Genomic DNA, 16,198 nt, shown 5'->3' on the forward strand with positions numbered 1-16,198 from the left:
TTTCATGGTAAGAATGGGTATTTTCCAAGAGTAGTCAGCAGCTACTGACGCAGTCAGTCTTTGGACGAGGGTAAAAGCAGTACTCCACTGCACAGTTCACCACCCTGTTTGCCCTCTTAAGAATTCAGCCTGGTGGTAGTGGTTCTTTAACCCAGGTGGGTCAAACTTCCATCTCAATTTCTGCTGTGGAAGTTGGCCCTGAGAGTCAATATTAATAACAATTGATGCATAAGTCATGTTAGCATATTGGATTTGGAGAGAATCCCAATGCTTGGGTCCCTTTTGCTGACTCCTCCAGGAAGAGAATATAGATTTGGGGGACTCATTTAGATAGGGCATAGATAGAAGCATGATTGAGAAAGTTCTGATTTGCCTCTTTTCAACATTTCAGAACGCTTGGAAGAGGGAATTTGGATGCCTTTTTATTACCGATGGGAAGAGCAGCTGGTGGTATAGGCAGAGGAGTATACAAGGCTCCCGGTGCTCTCAGCCTGAATTCTCAGGATCCTGCCCAGCTGTCATCTCAGCCACCTCTGACCCCAGCCCCACTGCATTCTCTGGATTGCCCACCACTTGGGACTGCAGAACACAAGGAAAAGTAAGTCAGGAGTGCTGCCATCCCTGCTTGGTGATGATGTGGAGGAGACCTTCGCATAGTATTGCAAACTCTGTTCTGTTGTGTCTAAAGTCCTCCTTGGGTGGTAGGTACTGCAGGGTTGTTTTGTTTTTTGCCAGTGGGGAGAATGACAGAGAGGTGGGGCAATTCCTGATGAGGTGAAATGGGGTTAGTGATGATAGTATGTATTTATCTAGAGTCTACTCATGGCTTTTCATTTCCTTCCCAATTCAGACATAATTCTTTGTCATGTTGAAGATAAGGAAATTACCTAGGAAATACATTGCAGCAGTTCATTTTTCTCTGTAGAACTAATTCTTATGTTCTTAGTTAGCTGGCCTAGTTATTCTAGTGATATTACTAGGACAAATAGGGTGACCTTGCTTCTCTAATTAGAGATTGCTAAGAATTTACCTTCTGGCTTTCAAAGCTTCTTTCGTATGTCTTGATTCTTGGTCTGTGTACCTGTAAGCAAAGTGTGAAATACTACTTCCCCCAATCTATCTTTCCTTTCCTTTTCTTTCTTTGCATTTTTGTGGCATGGATTATTTGTTTGTTTTTGGCATATGTGGGTGCTTTTGTTTTTTATTTTTATTTTCTAGAGAGCCTTTTGTGAAGCAAGGATCGAAAGGAACACCTCAATCTTTGGGATTGAACCTTATCAAAATACAGTGTCGTAATGAAGCAGTTTATCAATATCATGTGACTTTCAGGTATTCACAGCTTTTTTCCCCCCTGTATTGTTCACTTCTTAGAGAACAGTAATGAAATAGTTCCACAGGAATAACTGAATTGTTTTTGTGTATAACTCCTGATGCAGCTCCCCCTACAGTAATTCATATATTCATATCCTTGCGATAAGTTTAAAGTTAACATTTTTTTTGTGTGTTTAGCTATTTTACCAATCCAGATTTTTACTTAATAGGTGCAATTTTATGCATGAGATTAGAGGTGGATTTTCTGTAAAGTTAATGAAACTTAAGTTCAGGGCCTTTTACTTGCATAGACCCCTTCATAACCTTTTTAACTTATCTTGTATCTGTAGTTTTGTATTCCTCTTCTTAAAGAGACCCCCCCCCCCCCACAGTGGTATCAAAAACACACCCCACAATACCTGGATCCTCCCTGCATGAGTGCTATACCAGCATTTGATGGCTCACCAGTGATAGTCTAGGGTTAAACTTGAGGGTGAAAAAACCAGAGAAAATAACTTTAATTTTATATCAGTAACTTTAGGATTTATCATACTTATTTAAAAGTTAAGAATTTATATTAGTCTGTGTTCTTTTTTAAAATCTCAGGAGAGCCATTAACTGAAGGTTATTAGCTGGAATTGTGAAAATAAATGAGTGTTCTGGAATATTTATGGAGAAAAAGGAAGATGGAAGACTGAATTTTTGAAGCACAGCTATTAATTGGTACAAGAAGAAGAAGTGGAATGAAAGAGAGAAGAAAGGAACAGTTAGGGGAACAATACCCTGAAGACAGGGTTATAAAGCCAGAAAGAAGGACCCATTTGAATGAGGGAGAGGTGGTTGACTTTGGCCACAGGGAAAAAAGTTGTTGAATTTGCTTTCAAGAGGCACCCTTGGTGATTTTCTAGTAGCTTTATTAGTGTTATGGGGAAAAAATGAGACTAAAAGAACAAAGGAGAGCCTGGGCCATGAGAAATAGCCAGTGGATTGGCCACTTATTTTAAAAGTATGTAAGAGGAATGAGAAATGGAATGATAATTGCTTTAAAGGTTTCGGTGAGGTAAGAAACTGGACGTGAACACATATGACAAGTGAAGAGAAGGAGTCAGGAAACCGGGTGAAGTTGAACTAGCAAGAGGGGAAGGTGGTGGGAATGGGCCTGTTCTGGAATGTAAGGGATGGAGATGGGTGTTAATGAGAGGGAAGAGTACTTGCTCTGGAAATGGATTGACAACTGATAATGAAACAGAAAGGAGTGTGAGACTCCTCACGGGTCTCTGCATTGACCAGGCTCTGGAGAAGACATGGATTCTATTAATTTCGAGATTGTAGATGCAGACCTTTGAAGCCACAATGTGAAGAGGATGAGAGAATACCGAGAGGATGTATTACCGTGACTGGTCATCCTGTAGCTTCCTTGACATCATGGGGCTCTAAAAAGACAAATTTAAATATAGTGTCTTGGGCATAATGCCATGTATGTGTGAATTTTTTAGAAGAAGCATTTTGGAATGTGATGTTAGCATGTGAGTGCTTAGTTTGGGCGATGACTGTATTGGATTACCGCTTGATTTTTTTGTTGATGTTATCTTTCTTCATGTACTTGAACATGCTTGACCCTTTTTAGCCTTGGATTTGTTTAAACTTCGAAGTTGTAGAATAGGTTGTGTGTTACTGTGATCTGTTGGGACAGTCATTGTACAAAGTAGCTACTGGACTTTTTCAAAGCTGTAAGATTTGTGACAGTGAATTGATAAAAAGTTGAAATTGCTGTGAGTGAAAAATGGTTAGAGTAAAATCCTATATTTTTTAAAAATATACTTTTAAAAGTGTATATTTCTATAGATGCTAGAGCAGGGATTAGCAAACTGTGGCAGGCCTGCTGGGCAAATCTGGCCCACTGCCTGTTTTTGTAATAAAGTTTTGCTGGAACATAGCCATACTTATTGGTTTACATATTGTCTGCGAGGCTTTTGTGCTATGTTAGCAGAGTTGAATAGTTGTAGCAGAGACCATATGACGTGTAAAGTCTTTCCATAAAAGTTTTCTGACCCTCTGGTCTAAACTCTCGAAGAATGTACACTGACATGATAAGGCAGTTGTGTTTGGGTGGTGGAATTATGGGTTATTTTTATTTTCTGTGAGCCAGTATCCTTGGGTCAGAGTTCTTTTTTTAGTCAGATGTATTTCAATATTTTAATATGACCACTAGATGGAGCAGTAGTCATAAGTGACTGCATCTCTAACAGACCTACCACACAGCTGTAAAGTCAAACTGAAATAAAATCCTCTTTATTATTTTCTAGCCCCAATGTGGAGTGCAAAAGCATGAAGTTTGGCATGTTGAAGGACCATCAAGCTGTCACCGGAAACATCACTGCTTTCGATGGATCCATTCTCTATCTGCCTGTTAAGCTAAAACAAGTGAGACCAAATAGGAAGTGCACTTGGGGGCAAAGCACGGGTGGTGGGAAATCATAGTGTCCCTGAACATTTGAGTTGTACTTTCCTATTCTGAGAGGAAAGGCAGACTTCTCCATAACAAAGAAATTGCAAACTGAGAAACTTTTACATCTGAGTTCTTTCTAGTCCCTTCTCTCTTAAGAGGAGTGGTTGGAAGCCTTTGACCTTAGTGACAAAGAATATTCAAGATTGCAAATTCGAAGGGCTCTATTGCTAGTTCTCCACTGGGTTTCTCTTACCAAATTCTTTCATAAGTCCTACTTGTCATGCTGTGATTTTGTCTAGTGTGGACAGCAAAGTAACAGTAAAGAATAAAACATGTTTAAGATATTATAGTGTTCTAGAACACAGTTGGATTAGATTAGCGCTTGGTAGTGTTGTAATTTCTCTTTACTTGCATATGTTTATTTGTTAGGTTCTTGAGTTAAAAAGTCAAAGGAAAACTGACAGTGCCGAGATCATCATTAAGATTCAGTTGACAAAGATCCTGGAGCCCTGTTCTGACTTGTGCGTTCCGTTCTACAATGTTGTTTTCCGTCGGTGAGAAACGGCTGAAGTCTTATTTTCTTTAACCTCAGTCTTGTATTTGTAACAGAGCTCTTCAGGAAGCTTGGATGGTATTAAAATACAGTGCGTATATAGATGAGTTTGGAAACATTTAATAAATAAATGGATGACATTAAGGCTAACTTATTAAAAGTTATCTCAAGTGATTGTCCAGATTTGGGTATATGAAAGTAGGTTTGAAGTAGCTCGACAGAGGGGGCTGGTTTCCTTCCATTCATTCAGGAACTTTAAAAGCAAATGTTTATGGTACATATTTAATGGTGTCAGTGTTGGGGCTACTTGAAGAGGTAGCATGTAAAAATTTTTGCTAGAATTTTTCCCAGTCCTTTGAATTTTTGGATACAGACAGCTCATAATTTTTTAACTTTTCTGAAGACTCCCAAATTTTCATAAAACTGTTATTCCCAAACCACCTTTTTTAAAATGAAACATAGAACCTGATTTCTACTTAGTCAGCTGAACTGCCAGGAACAAACATAACTTCCTAAGCCTGACTGATAGTCACAAATTTAGAAATGGACTTTTTTTTTTTTTTTTTTGGCAGTACGCAGGCCTGTCACTGTTGCGGCCTCTCCCGTTGCGGAGCGCAGGCTCAGCGGCCATGGCTTACGGGCCCAGCCGCTCCGCGGCATGTGGGATCTTCCTGGACCAGGGCACGAACCCGTGTCCCCTGCATCGGCAGGCGGCCTCTCAACCACTGCGCCACCAGGGAAGCCCAGAAATGGACTTTCTTGTGCTCTTTTTAGTTAATGGGGAAAAGTAATGTAAATTGAGCTTGGGAAGTCAACTTGATTTTTGGTTACCTAGTTAGCAGAAAAAGCTGCAGTCAGTTGCATATACTGCAAGATAAATACTTTGGTAATTTTTATTTTTCTTTTGGCTAGAGTGTTCTCAGCATAAAAGCTATATTGTGCAAAGAGCATCAACATTTCTGCTCTTTTAGGCTTTCAAAGGAAAATGTAGCTAAGAGCAATTGAACTTAATTATTTTTAATTCTTCTACTAGAAAACCCATTCTTGCTCTTTATTTCAGGGTAATGAAACTTTTAGATATGAAGCTGGTGGGGAGAAACTTCTTTGACCCTACAAGTGCTATGGTACTGCAGCAACACAGGTTGGTGGTGTTTTCTTCTTCCTCACTTTTGAATGTTCTGGAAATAAATTTTTCATTGCAATCACCATATTAGTATTTTATGATAGTGAGTACAGTTTATGAGTTAATTATTTTCCATAATTTAGGTTTTCAGTAAGTTCACAATGATGTTGACTTAATTTGTTTCCTGTTGCTTTCTCATTGTTATTGGGGAGGGGCAGTATCTGCTCAAAGTATTGCCTCAAATGGAGGCATGGAAATATCTGTGGTTCTTTTAGAACCCCAGCATAAAGGCCACGTATGTCTTCAGATTGCAGATCTGGCCGGGCTATGCAGCTAGCATCCGGAGGACAGATGGAGGTCTTTTCCTGCTAGCTGATGTCTCCCATAAGGTCATTCGGAATGATTCTGTGCTGGACATCATGTGAGTGGATGGTGGCATCTACGTTTAACAAACAATTTTCTGAGAAGTTCAGTAATAGCTGGTAATAAATACAGATAAGCCATTGTTCCGTTTGGGTTTTAAATTGTAGAATAGATTGAGAATGCTGAATTGATGTGCTCTTTCTGTGAGTCCTACCAGGATAGGCATCTGAATAGAGACCTGCTGCACTTAGACTGAGGAGGAATGTATGTAAGTCTCTGGTTACGAAGACTTGGTTTAATATACACCTACCCTGAGTTCTTGTTTAAGTGTATTACTCTAGTAAATATTTACTGTAGTAAATATAGGTGTGTATAATTTGTAATCGTTACATGAAATCCTGTCTTATACATAAATCTGTGTGCACCTATGATTTTTTTAGGTTGTGTACCTAGAAGTGGAATTACTTAATGAAAAGGTCGAACATTTTAAAGACTTGAAATATTTACTATAATAAGATGTTTAAATATATATTGACTGATTACCCTCTAGAAAATTTACTTAGTTTATTTTCTCACCAGCTATGTATAACTACTGGGTATTACCAAGCTTATAATCTTTGCTTATCTGATAAATTCATTCATTCCATCAACATATATGTATAGCGCTCCAGTTTGTACCAGAGTTTTGGAACTTATCAGTTAACAAAACAAAGATCCCTCTCCTCATGGAGTTTGCATTGTAGTCAGGTGAGATAAATAGTAAATAATAAGCATGATAAGTAAATTGTATAGGGTACTAGAAGTGATAAGAGGTATGGAGGAAAGAAAAGATAGAACACAGGGTAGGAGAGATCAGGAGGACTAGGGGTGGGATGGAGAGGGGAGAGAGCTGTCATTTCAGTAACATGTCAAGCTCATTTGAACCAACACTTGGAACAGGTGAAGGAGTTAGCCAGGTAAATAATTGGGCTAAGGGAATTCTTGTTAGAGGGACAGCTGAGGTAAAGGCCTAAGCCAGAAATATGTCTGGCTCTTCAAGGAGCAGCAGGGAAGCCAGGGTGGCTAGAGCAGAGCAAGTGAGGTGAGGGCAGTGGAAGGATAGAGTAGTTGGAAGGAAGAGCTGAGGATATAGAGCTTTGTAAGTCTGTTGTCAAGAGTTTCGGTTTTAGTGTGAGTGAAACATAGGGCTTGTAGCCAAGGAGTGACACAATGTGACTTGAGTTGTGAAAGGATCCCTCTTGTTACTTACTGCGTGGAGAATAGGTTTGGTGGGATGGGGTAGAAGTGGGGAGACCAGCCAGGAAGCTCTTGTAATAATCCAGTGGAGAAATGAGGGGGTGGCAGCAGTAAAGGTGGTGAGAAGGGGTTGGCCTCTGGATATGTTCTCAAAGTAGCGTTCAGTCAATTTCCCAACTGGGTGGTGGAGTGTGAGAGAAAGAGAGAGGTTAAGGAAGACTCAGACCTTTTTGACTGAATTTGTAATTAATTATTTTGTCTCTCCTAGACTCACTCTCCTTGATAGTGGGGACCATCTCTCTTTCTCTCTCATAGTACACCCAGACGTAGTTTATTCCTAGCCTGTAGTAAGTGTTCAAGAATGTTTATTACATAAAAATAGATGTCTTTAAATTCACTCTTTTTTTCTTTATGGTTACTTTATGGTCTTTGTTTTTCTACTTAGAAAGGTCTACTTGTTTTAATTTCCAATGTTTTAAACCTTCTGGAACTTGGTGTGATGTTAGGATCATAATGATTGTTTTGGTACCGTTACACAATTTATTGAAAAACATTTTTCTTTAGATTTAAATCACTATCAAATGCTAAAATACTTGGATTTATTTCTGAATATTTCATTTTGAACCACTGGTTCAAACCAGTGTGATACTGTTTTAATTATTGCAGTTTTATTAGGTTTTATTATTTGTCAAGGAATTCTGTTTTCAGAATTTTTATTCTGTACCCCCCCTTACTCCTTCGTGTGAAACTTTGAATAATTTAGTGAAAATAAGACAGAAAGTCAATTGGCAATTTGATTGATATTGACTAGGGAGAGTGTTCAGTGACACTGGACTGGTTGCTCTCCAGCGTAGCTGATAGTTACTGTCTGGGATTCCCCTTCACTGTGGCGATGACTCCCTTTCCCTCTCACCACAGGTATCCTGTAGTTCGATCCCATGACGACTTCTTCCTGGTTTACTCTCTTGTTGCTGAGCTCTTAGGTGTTTGAAATCTCTTTATTTTACCTTAGTTTGATTGGGCATAAAATTTGAGTTTGGAGATAGTTTTCCCTTGGAATTTAAAAATCATGGTTCCATTTTTTTTTTTTCCTTTGGTATAATCTTTATTCATGTTCACATATTCTTTCACAGTGAGACTATTTCCTTATTTAAATTTAACTCTTTGGGTGTTCTCATAGTACCGCTCTATTTGAATACACCTTATTTCTGAATTTTTCCACTTTTTCATTCTGTAAGTGAGTAAACAACCACCTCTTACACCATCCTTATATCTTTTTTACCTTATTTGTACCTTTTGAGCAAGCCCAAACTTGATTTTAATATTGCTTCATCCCTTCTTTTTTTTCATATTTTAATTTTAGATTTGATATGTTAAATGCTGTGTAGGTACTACACTTCTAAAAAATTATTATGGTTAGTAATATATTTTAGTATGGTAAGGCAAGTCCTTCTACCTTGCTCTTATATCCACTATCTTCCTTTTTCTTTCCTATAACTATTTTTCACATTTATTTTCCAGATTAATTTCAGAATATTTTTGTTGAGCTCTCGAGAAAATGCCACTGCAGTTTTGCTCCATTTTCTTTTTGCTTTCAGATTTACTGTTGAAAAAATCTAAAGCCATTCTGATTTCTTTTTTGAAATTAAGTTTATTTTTTATTGAGGTATAGTTGATTTACAGTATTACATTAGTTTCAGATGTACAATGAAGTGATTGAAAATTTTTATAGATTATACTCCATTTAAAATTATTATAAAATATTGACTATGTTCCCTGTGCTGTATGGTATATCCTTGTAGCTTATTTATTTTGTACATAATAGTTGGGACCCCTCTGAATCCCATGCCCTTATCTTGCCCTCCCCGCTTCCCTCTACCCTCTGGTAACCACTAGTTTGTTCTCTCTGTGAGTCTCTTTCTTTTTTGTTATATTCACTAGTCTGTATTTTTAGATTCCACATGTAAGTGATAAAATGCAGTATTTGTCTTTCTCTGACTCATTTCACTAAGCATAATACCCTCCAGATCCTTCCATATTGTTGCAAATGGCAAAATTTCATTCTTTTTTCATGGCTAAGTAGTATTGCAGTGTGTGTGCGCGCACGCGCACACGCGTGCACTCGTGTGTGTGTATGTGTATGTATGTATCTCAGTTCTTCTTTATCCATTCGTTTGTGGACACTTAGGTTACTCCCATATCTTGACTATTGTAAATAATAATAATGCTGTTGTGAACAGTGGTTTGCATGCATCTTTATGAATTAGTGTTTTCTTTGGATATGTACCCAGGAGTGGAATTGCTGGCTCATATGATATATTTTTAGTTTTTTGAGGAACCTCAATACTGTTTTCCTCAGAGGCTGCACAAATTTATATTCTCACCAACAGTGTACAGAGGTTCCCTTTCCTCCACATCCTTGCCAACATTTGCTATCTGTGGTCTTTTTTTTTCTTTTTAAAATTTATTTTATTTATTTATTATTTTTGGCTGCATTGGGTCTTCTTTGCTACACGTGGGCTCTCTCTAGTTATAGCGAGTGGGGGCTACTCTTCGTTGTGCGTGGGCTTCTCACTGCAGTGGCTTGTCTTGTTGCAGAGCACGGGCTCTAGGCGCATGGGCTTCAGTAGTTGTGGCACACGGGCTTCAGTAGTTGTGGCTCGTGGGCTCTAGAGCGCAGGCTCAGTAGTTGTGGCTCAGTAGTTGTGGCGCTCGGGCTTAGTTGCTCTGTGGCATGTGGGATATTCCTGGACCAGGGCTCGAACACGTGTCGCCTGCATTGGCAGGCAGATTCTTAACCACTGTACCACCAGGGAAGCCCCATCTGTGGTCTTTTTGATGATAGCTGTTTTGACAAGTGTGAGGTGCTATTTCATTGTGTTTTCTATGTTTTTTTAAATTTTTTTTATTTTTTATTTTATTTATTTATTTTTTTAATGCAGTACGCGGGCCTCTCACTGTTGTGGCCTCTCCCGTTGCGGGGCACAGGCTCCAGACGCGCAGGCTCAGCAGCCATGGCTCATGGGCCCAGCCGCTCCGCGGCATGTGGGATCTTCCCAGACCGGGGCACGAACCCGTGTCCCCTGCATCAGCAGGCGGACTCTCAACCACTGCGCCACCAGGGAAGCCCTCTATGTTTTTTTTTTTAACATTTTTATTGGAGTATAATTGCTTTACAGTGTTGTGTTAGTTTCTGCTGTATAACAAAGTGAATCAGCTATATGCATACGTATATTCCCATATCCACTCCCTCTTGCATCTCTCTCCCACCCTCCTTATCCCTCCCCTCTAGGTGGTCGTAAAGCACTGAGCTGATCTCCCTGTGCGATACAGCTGTTTCCCACTATCTGTTTTACATTTGGCAGTGTATATGTGTCAGTGCCATTCTCTCACTTCGTCCCAGCTTACCCTTCCCCCTCCCCGTGTCCTCAAGTCCGTTTTCTACATCTGCGTCTTTATTCCTGTCCTGCCCCTAGGTTCATCAGAACCAATTTTTTCTTTTTAGATTCCATATATATGTGTTAGCATATGATACTTGTTTTTCTCTTTCTGACTTACTTCATTCTGTGTGACAGACTCTAGGTCCATCCACCTCACTACAGAGAACTCAGTTTCGTTTCTTTTTATGGCTGAGTAATATTCCATTGTATATATTTACCACATTTTCTTTATCCATTCATCTGTTGATGGACACTTAGGTTGCTTCCATATCCTGGCTATTGTAAATAGTGCTGCAGTGAACACTGTGGTACATGACTCTTTTTGAATTATGGTTTTCTCAGGGTATATGCCCAGTAGTGGGATTGCTGGATCATATGGTAATTCTATTTTTAGTTTTTAAGGAACCTCCGTACTGTTCTCCATAGTGGCTGTATCAATTTACATTCCCACCAACAGTGCAAGAGGGTTCCCTTTTCTCCACACCCTCTCCAGCATTTATTGTTTGTAGATTTTTTGATGATGGCCATTCTGCCCAGTGTGAGGTGATACCTCACTGTAGTTTTGATTTGCATTTCTCTAATGATTAGTGACGTTGAGCATCTTTTCGTGTGTTTGTTGGCAATCTGCATATCTTCTTTGGAGAAATGTCTTTTTAGGTCTTCTGTCCATTTTTGGATTGAGTTGTTTTTTTGATGTTGAGCTGCATGAGCTGCTTGTATATTTTGGAGATAATTCCTTTGTCAGTTGCTCTGTTTGCAAATATTTTCTCCCATTCTGAGGGTTGTCTTTTCGTCTTTTTTATGGTTTCCTTTGCTATGCAAAAGGTTTTAAGTTTCATTAGGTCCCATTTGTTTATTTTTGTTTTTATTTCCATTTCTCTAGGAGGGGTTCAAAAAGAATCTTGCTGTGATTTATGTCATAGAGTGTTCTGCTTCTGTTTTCCGCTAAGAGTTTTATAGCATCTGGCCTTACATTTAGGTCTTTAATCCATTTTGAGTTTATTTTTGTGTATGGTGTTAGGGAGTGTTCTAATTTCGTTCTTTTACATGTAGCTGGCCAGTTTTCTGAGCCCCAGTTATTGAAGAGGCTGTCTTTTCTCCATTGTATATTCTTGCCTCCTTTATCAAAGATAAAGTGACCATATGTGCATGGGTTTATCTGTGGGCTTTCTATCCTGTTCCATTGATCTTTATTTCTGTTTTTGTGCCTGTGCTATCTTGATTACTGTAGCTTTGTAGTATAGTCTGAAGTCCAGGAGCCTGATTCCTCCAGCTCCGTTTTTCTTTCTCAAGATTGCTTTAGCTATGCGGGGTCTTTTGTGGTTCCATACAAATTGTGAAATTTTTTGTTCTAGTTCTGTGAAAAATGCTGTTGGTAGTTTGATAGGGATTGCATTGAATCTGTAGATTGCTTTGGGTAGTATAGTCATTTTCACAATGTTCGTTCTTCCTTTCCAAGAACACAGTATATCTCTCCATCTGTTTGTATTATCTTTAATTTCTTTCATCAGTGTCATAGTTTTCTGCATACAGGTCTTTTGTTTCCCTAGGTAGGTTTATTCCTAGGTATTTTATTCTTTTTGCTGCAGTGGTAAATGGAGTGTTTCCTTAATTTCTCTTTCAGAGTTTTCATCATTAGTGTATAGGAATGCGAGAGATTTCTGTGCATTAATTTTGTATCCTGCTACTTTACCAAATTCATTGATTAGCTCTAGTAGTTTTCTGGTGGCATCTTTAGGGTTCTCTATGTATAGTATCATGTCATCTGCAGACAGTGACAGTTTTACTTCTTCTTTTCCGATTTGGATTCCTTTTATTTCTTTTTTTTCTCTGATTGCTGTGGCTAGGACTTCCAAAACTATGTTGAAAAATAGTGGTGAGAGTGGGCAACCTTGTCTTGTTCCTGATCTTAGAGGAAATGGTTTCAGTTTTTCACCATTGAGAACAATGGTGGCTGTGGGTTTGTCATTATATGGCCTTTATTATGTTGAGGTAGGTTCCCTCTATGCCTACTTTCTAGAGAGTTTATCATAAGTGGGTGTTGAATTTTGTCGAAAGCTTTTTCTGCATCTACTGAGATGATCATATGATTTTTATTCTTCAGTTTGTTAATGTGGTGTGTCACACTGATTGATTTGTGGATATTGAACCATCCCTGGAATAAAGCCCACTTGATCATAGTATATACATCCTTTTAATGTATTGTTGAATTCAGTTTGCTAATATCTTGTTGAGAATTTTTGTATCTATATTTTTCAGTGATATTGGCCTATAATTTTCTTTTTTGGGGAGATCTTTGTGTGGATTTGGTATGAAGGTGACACTGGCCTTATAGAATGAGTTCAGAATTTGCATTCCTTTGCAAGTTTTTGCAGCAATTTGGGAAGGATAGGTGTTAACTCTTGTATAAATTTTTGATAGAATTCACCTGTGAAGCCGTCTGGTCCTGGACTTTTGTTTGTTGTGAGTTTTTTTATTATTGAAATTTCATTACTGGTAATTGGTCTGCTCAGATTGTCCATTTCTTCCTGGTTCAATCTTGTGAAATTGTACATTTCTAGGAATTTGTCTATTTCATCTATGTTGTCCATTTTATTCACATAGTTGTTTGTAATAATCTCTTGTAATCCTTTGTATTTCTGTGGTGACAGTGTAACTTCTTTTTCACTTCTGATTTTATTGATCTGGGCACTCTTTTTTTCTTGATGTGTCTAGCTAAAGGTTTATCTATTCAGAGAACCAGCTCTTAGTTTCATTAATCCTTTCTGTTGCCTTTTTAGTCTCTATTTCGTTTATTTCTGCTGTGTTCTTTATGATTTCTCTCCTCCTACTGACTTTCGATTTTGTTTGTTCTTCTTTCTCTCGTTCCTTTAGGTGTAGGGTTAGGTTGTTTGAGATTTTTCTTGTTTCTTGAGATAGGCTTGTATCACTATAAACTTCCCTGTTAGAACTACTTTTGCTGTGTCCCATAGATTTTGGATCATTGTGGGGTTTTTTTCATGTGTCTTCAGGTATTTTTAAAATTTCTTCAGTGACGCCTTTTTGAGTAGCTTATTGTTTAACCTCTACGTGTTTGGTTTTTTGCAGTTTTCTTTTCTTTGTAGTTGATTTCTAGTCTCATAGTGTTATAGTCAGAAAATATGCTTGATATGATTTCAATTTTCTTAAATTTACTGAGAATTGTTCTGTAGCCTAGCATGTGATGTACCCTGGAAAATGTTCCATATGTACTTGAAAAGAATGTATTCTGCTGCTCTTGGATGGAATGTTCTATATATATATATCTATTAAGTTCATCTGGTCTAATGTGTCATTTAAGGTCAGTGTTTCCTTACTAATTTTCTTTCTGGATGATCTGTCCATTGATGTACGTGGGGTGTTAAAATCCCCTACTATTATCGTGTTACTGCCAATTTCTCCCTTTATGTCTGTTCGTACTTTTTCATGTGTTTAAGTGCTCCCATGTTGGTTGCATATATATTTATAATTGTTTTATCTTCTTCTTGGCTTGATCCCTTGATCATCATGTAGTGTTCTTTTTTGTCTCTTTTAACAGTCTTTGTTTTTAAAGTCTATTTTGTCTGATATATGTATTGCTACCCTGGCTTTCGTTTGATTCCCATTTGCACAGAGTACTTTTCCATCATCTCACTTTCAGTCTGTGTATCTCTGTAGATCTAAAGTGAGTGTCTTGTAAGCAACATATATATGGGTCTTGTTTTTGTATCCACTCAGCTCCTCTGTCTTTTGATTGGATCATTTGGTGCCTTTACATTTAAAGTAATTATTGGTAGGTATGTACATATTGCCATTCTTTTAATTGTTTTGGGTTGTTTTTTAGTTCTTTTTTGTTATGTTTTTCTGTTTTTGTTCTCTTCCCTTGTGATTTAATGACTATCTTTAGTGTTATGTTTGGATTCCTTTTTCTTTTTTGTGTATATCTATTATGGATTTTTGGTTTGTGTTTATCATGAGGTTTATATATATGATTATTTTAAGTTGCAGCTGTCTTAATTTCAAACACATTTTAATAGCTCTGCATTTTTTACTCCTCTCCCCCAATGATTACTGTTTTTGATATCATATTTTTATCTTTTTGTTTTGTGTATCACTTAACTACTAACTGTGGATATAGATGATTTTACTGCTTTTGTCTTTTAACCTTCCTACTAGCTTTGTATGTGGTTGATTTTCTACTTTTACTGTATATTTACCTTTACCAGTGAGCTTTCTTCTTTCATAATTTTCATGTTTGTAGTTGTGGCTTTTTCTTTTTTGCTTAGAGAAATCCCTTTAACATTTCTTGTAAAGCTGGTTTGGTGGTGCTGAACTCTTTTAGCTTTTGCTTGTCTATAAAGCTTTTGATCTCTTCATGAAATCTGAACAAGAACCTTGCTGGTTAGAGTGTCCTTGGTTTTAGATTTTCCCCTTTCATCACTTTAAATATATTATGCCACTCCCCCCCTCCTTTTTTTTTCTGGGAGAGGGAAGGATTTATTATTACTTGCAGCAAGTAAGGAGAACACCGGGGTTGTTTCCCAAAGCAGTGTCTCTTGTGCCACTCCCTTCTGGCTTGCAGAGTTTCTGCTGAAAAGTCAGTTGATAGCCTTACGGAGTTCCTTTGTATGTAACTTGTTGCTTTTCCCTGGCTGCTTTTAGTATTCTCTTTTTATCTTTAATTTTTGCCATTGTAATTACAGTGTGTCTTGGTATGGTCCTCTTTGGGTTGATCCTATTTGGGACTCTCTGGTGCTTCCTGGACCTGGATGTCTGTTTCCTTTCCCACGTTAGGGGGATTTTCAGCTATTATGTGTTCAGATATGCTCTCTACCCCCTTTCTTTCTCTCTTCTCCTTTTGGGACCCCTATAATGCGAATGTTATTGCAATTGATGTTGTCCCAAAGATCTCTTAAATTGTCCTCATTTCTTTTTATTCTTTTTGCTTTTTTTTTTGGTTCAGCTTCAGTGATTTGCACTACTCAGACTTATAGCTTGCTGATCCATTCCTCTGTATCATTTAATCTACTGTTGATTCCATCTAGTATATATTTCATTTCAGTTACTGTATTCTTCAGCTCCTTTTGATTTTCCTTTATGTATTCTAACTCGTTTTTAAACTCCTCACTCTGTTCATCCATTCTTCTACTGAGTTCTTTGATCATCTTTATGGTCATTACCTTCAACTATTTACTAGGTGGATTGCCTGTCTGTACTTCACTTAGTTCTGGTTTTATCTTGTTCCTTCATTTGGGCCATGTTCCTCTGTCGCCTCATTTTGCCTAACTTGCTATTTCTATGTATCTGGTAGGTTGGTTATATTTCCTGACTTTGGTGGAGTGGCTTTTTTTGGAGACATTCTATGTGTCCCAGCAGCTTGGTCCCCTCTGGTCTGTATGCCCTATGGGTGTCCCCATGTGGGCTGCATGGGTCCTTCAGTTGTGGTGGACTGACTATTGTGGGTGGTCTGGTAGGCGTGGCTGGCCCTGGTCCAGTTGGTTGCCAGGCCCTGCATTGTGCAGAGGCTGCCAGCCTCTGATTGGCATGACCAGTCACAAGGTGGCTGGCTGTGGAACTCCAGGGTGTCCTGGGACGAGTGCTGGCTCACTGGTGAGCACAACTGGCTTCTGGCATAGGTGTTTGTGAGACTGGTGTTCCCAGTTGATTGGGGCTGGTTCCTGACACAGCTGACTGCAGGTTCTGGGGTGTCCTAAGGCTGATGCCAG

At 38.4% G+C, this 16,198-nt stretch overlaps 1 protein-coding gene across 2 annotated transcripts in view; it reads left to right on the forward strand.

Moving 5' to 3' along the window:
- Positions 1-16,198, forward strand: part of PIWIL2 (piwi like RNA-mediated gene silencing 2) — an 86,888-nt gene that overhangs the window by 2,245 nt on the left and 68,445 nt on the right. For both annotated transcript variants that reach the window (XM_067745119.1, XM_067745120.1), the window contains exons 4-9: positions 392-598; positions 1,219-1,329; positions 3,618-3,735; positions 4,190-4,314; positions 5,374-5,454; positions 5,744-5,857. In XM_067745119.1, coding sequence (XP_067601220.1) covers positions 392-598; positions 1,219-1,329; positions 3,618-3,735; positions 4,190-4,314; positions 5,374-5,454; positions 5,744-5,857 — 756 coding nt within the window. The remainder of the gene's footprint in view (positions 1-391; positions 599-1,218; positions 1,330-3,617; positions 3,736-4,189; positions 4,315-5,373; positions 5,455-5,743; positions 5,858-16,198) is intronic.

The sequence above is a fragment of the Pseudorca crassidens genome, chromosome 7, assembly GCF_039906515.1.
Source record: "Pseudorca crassidens isolate mPseCra1 chromosome 7, mPseCra1.hap1, whole genome shotgun sequence".
Lineage (NCBI taxonomy): Eukaryota > Metazoa > Chordata > Mammalia > Artiodactyla > Delphinidae > Pseudorca > Pseudorca crassidens.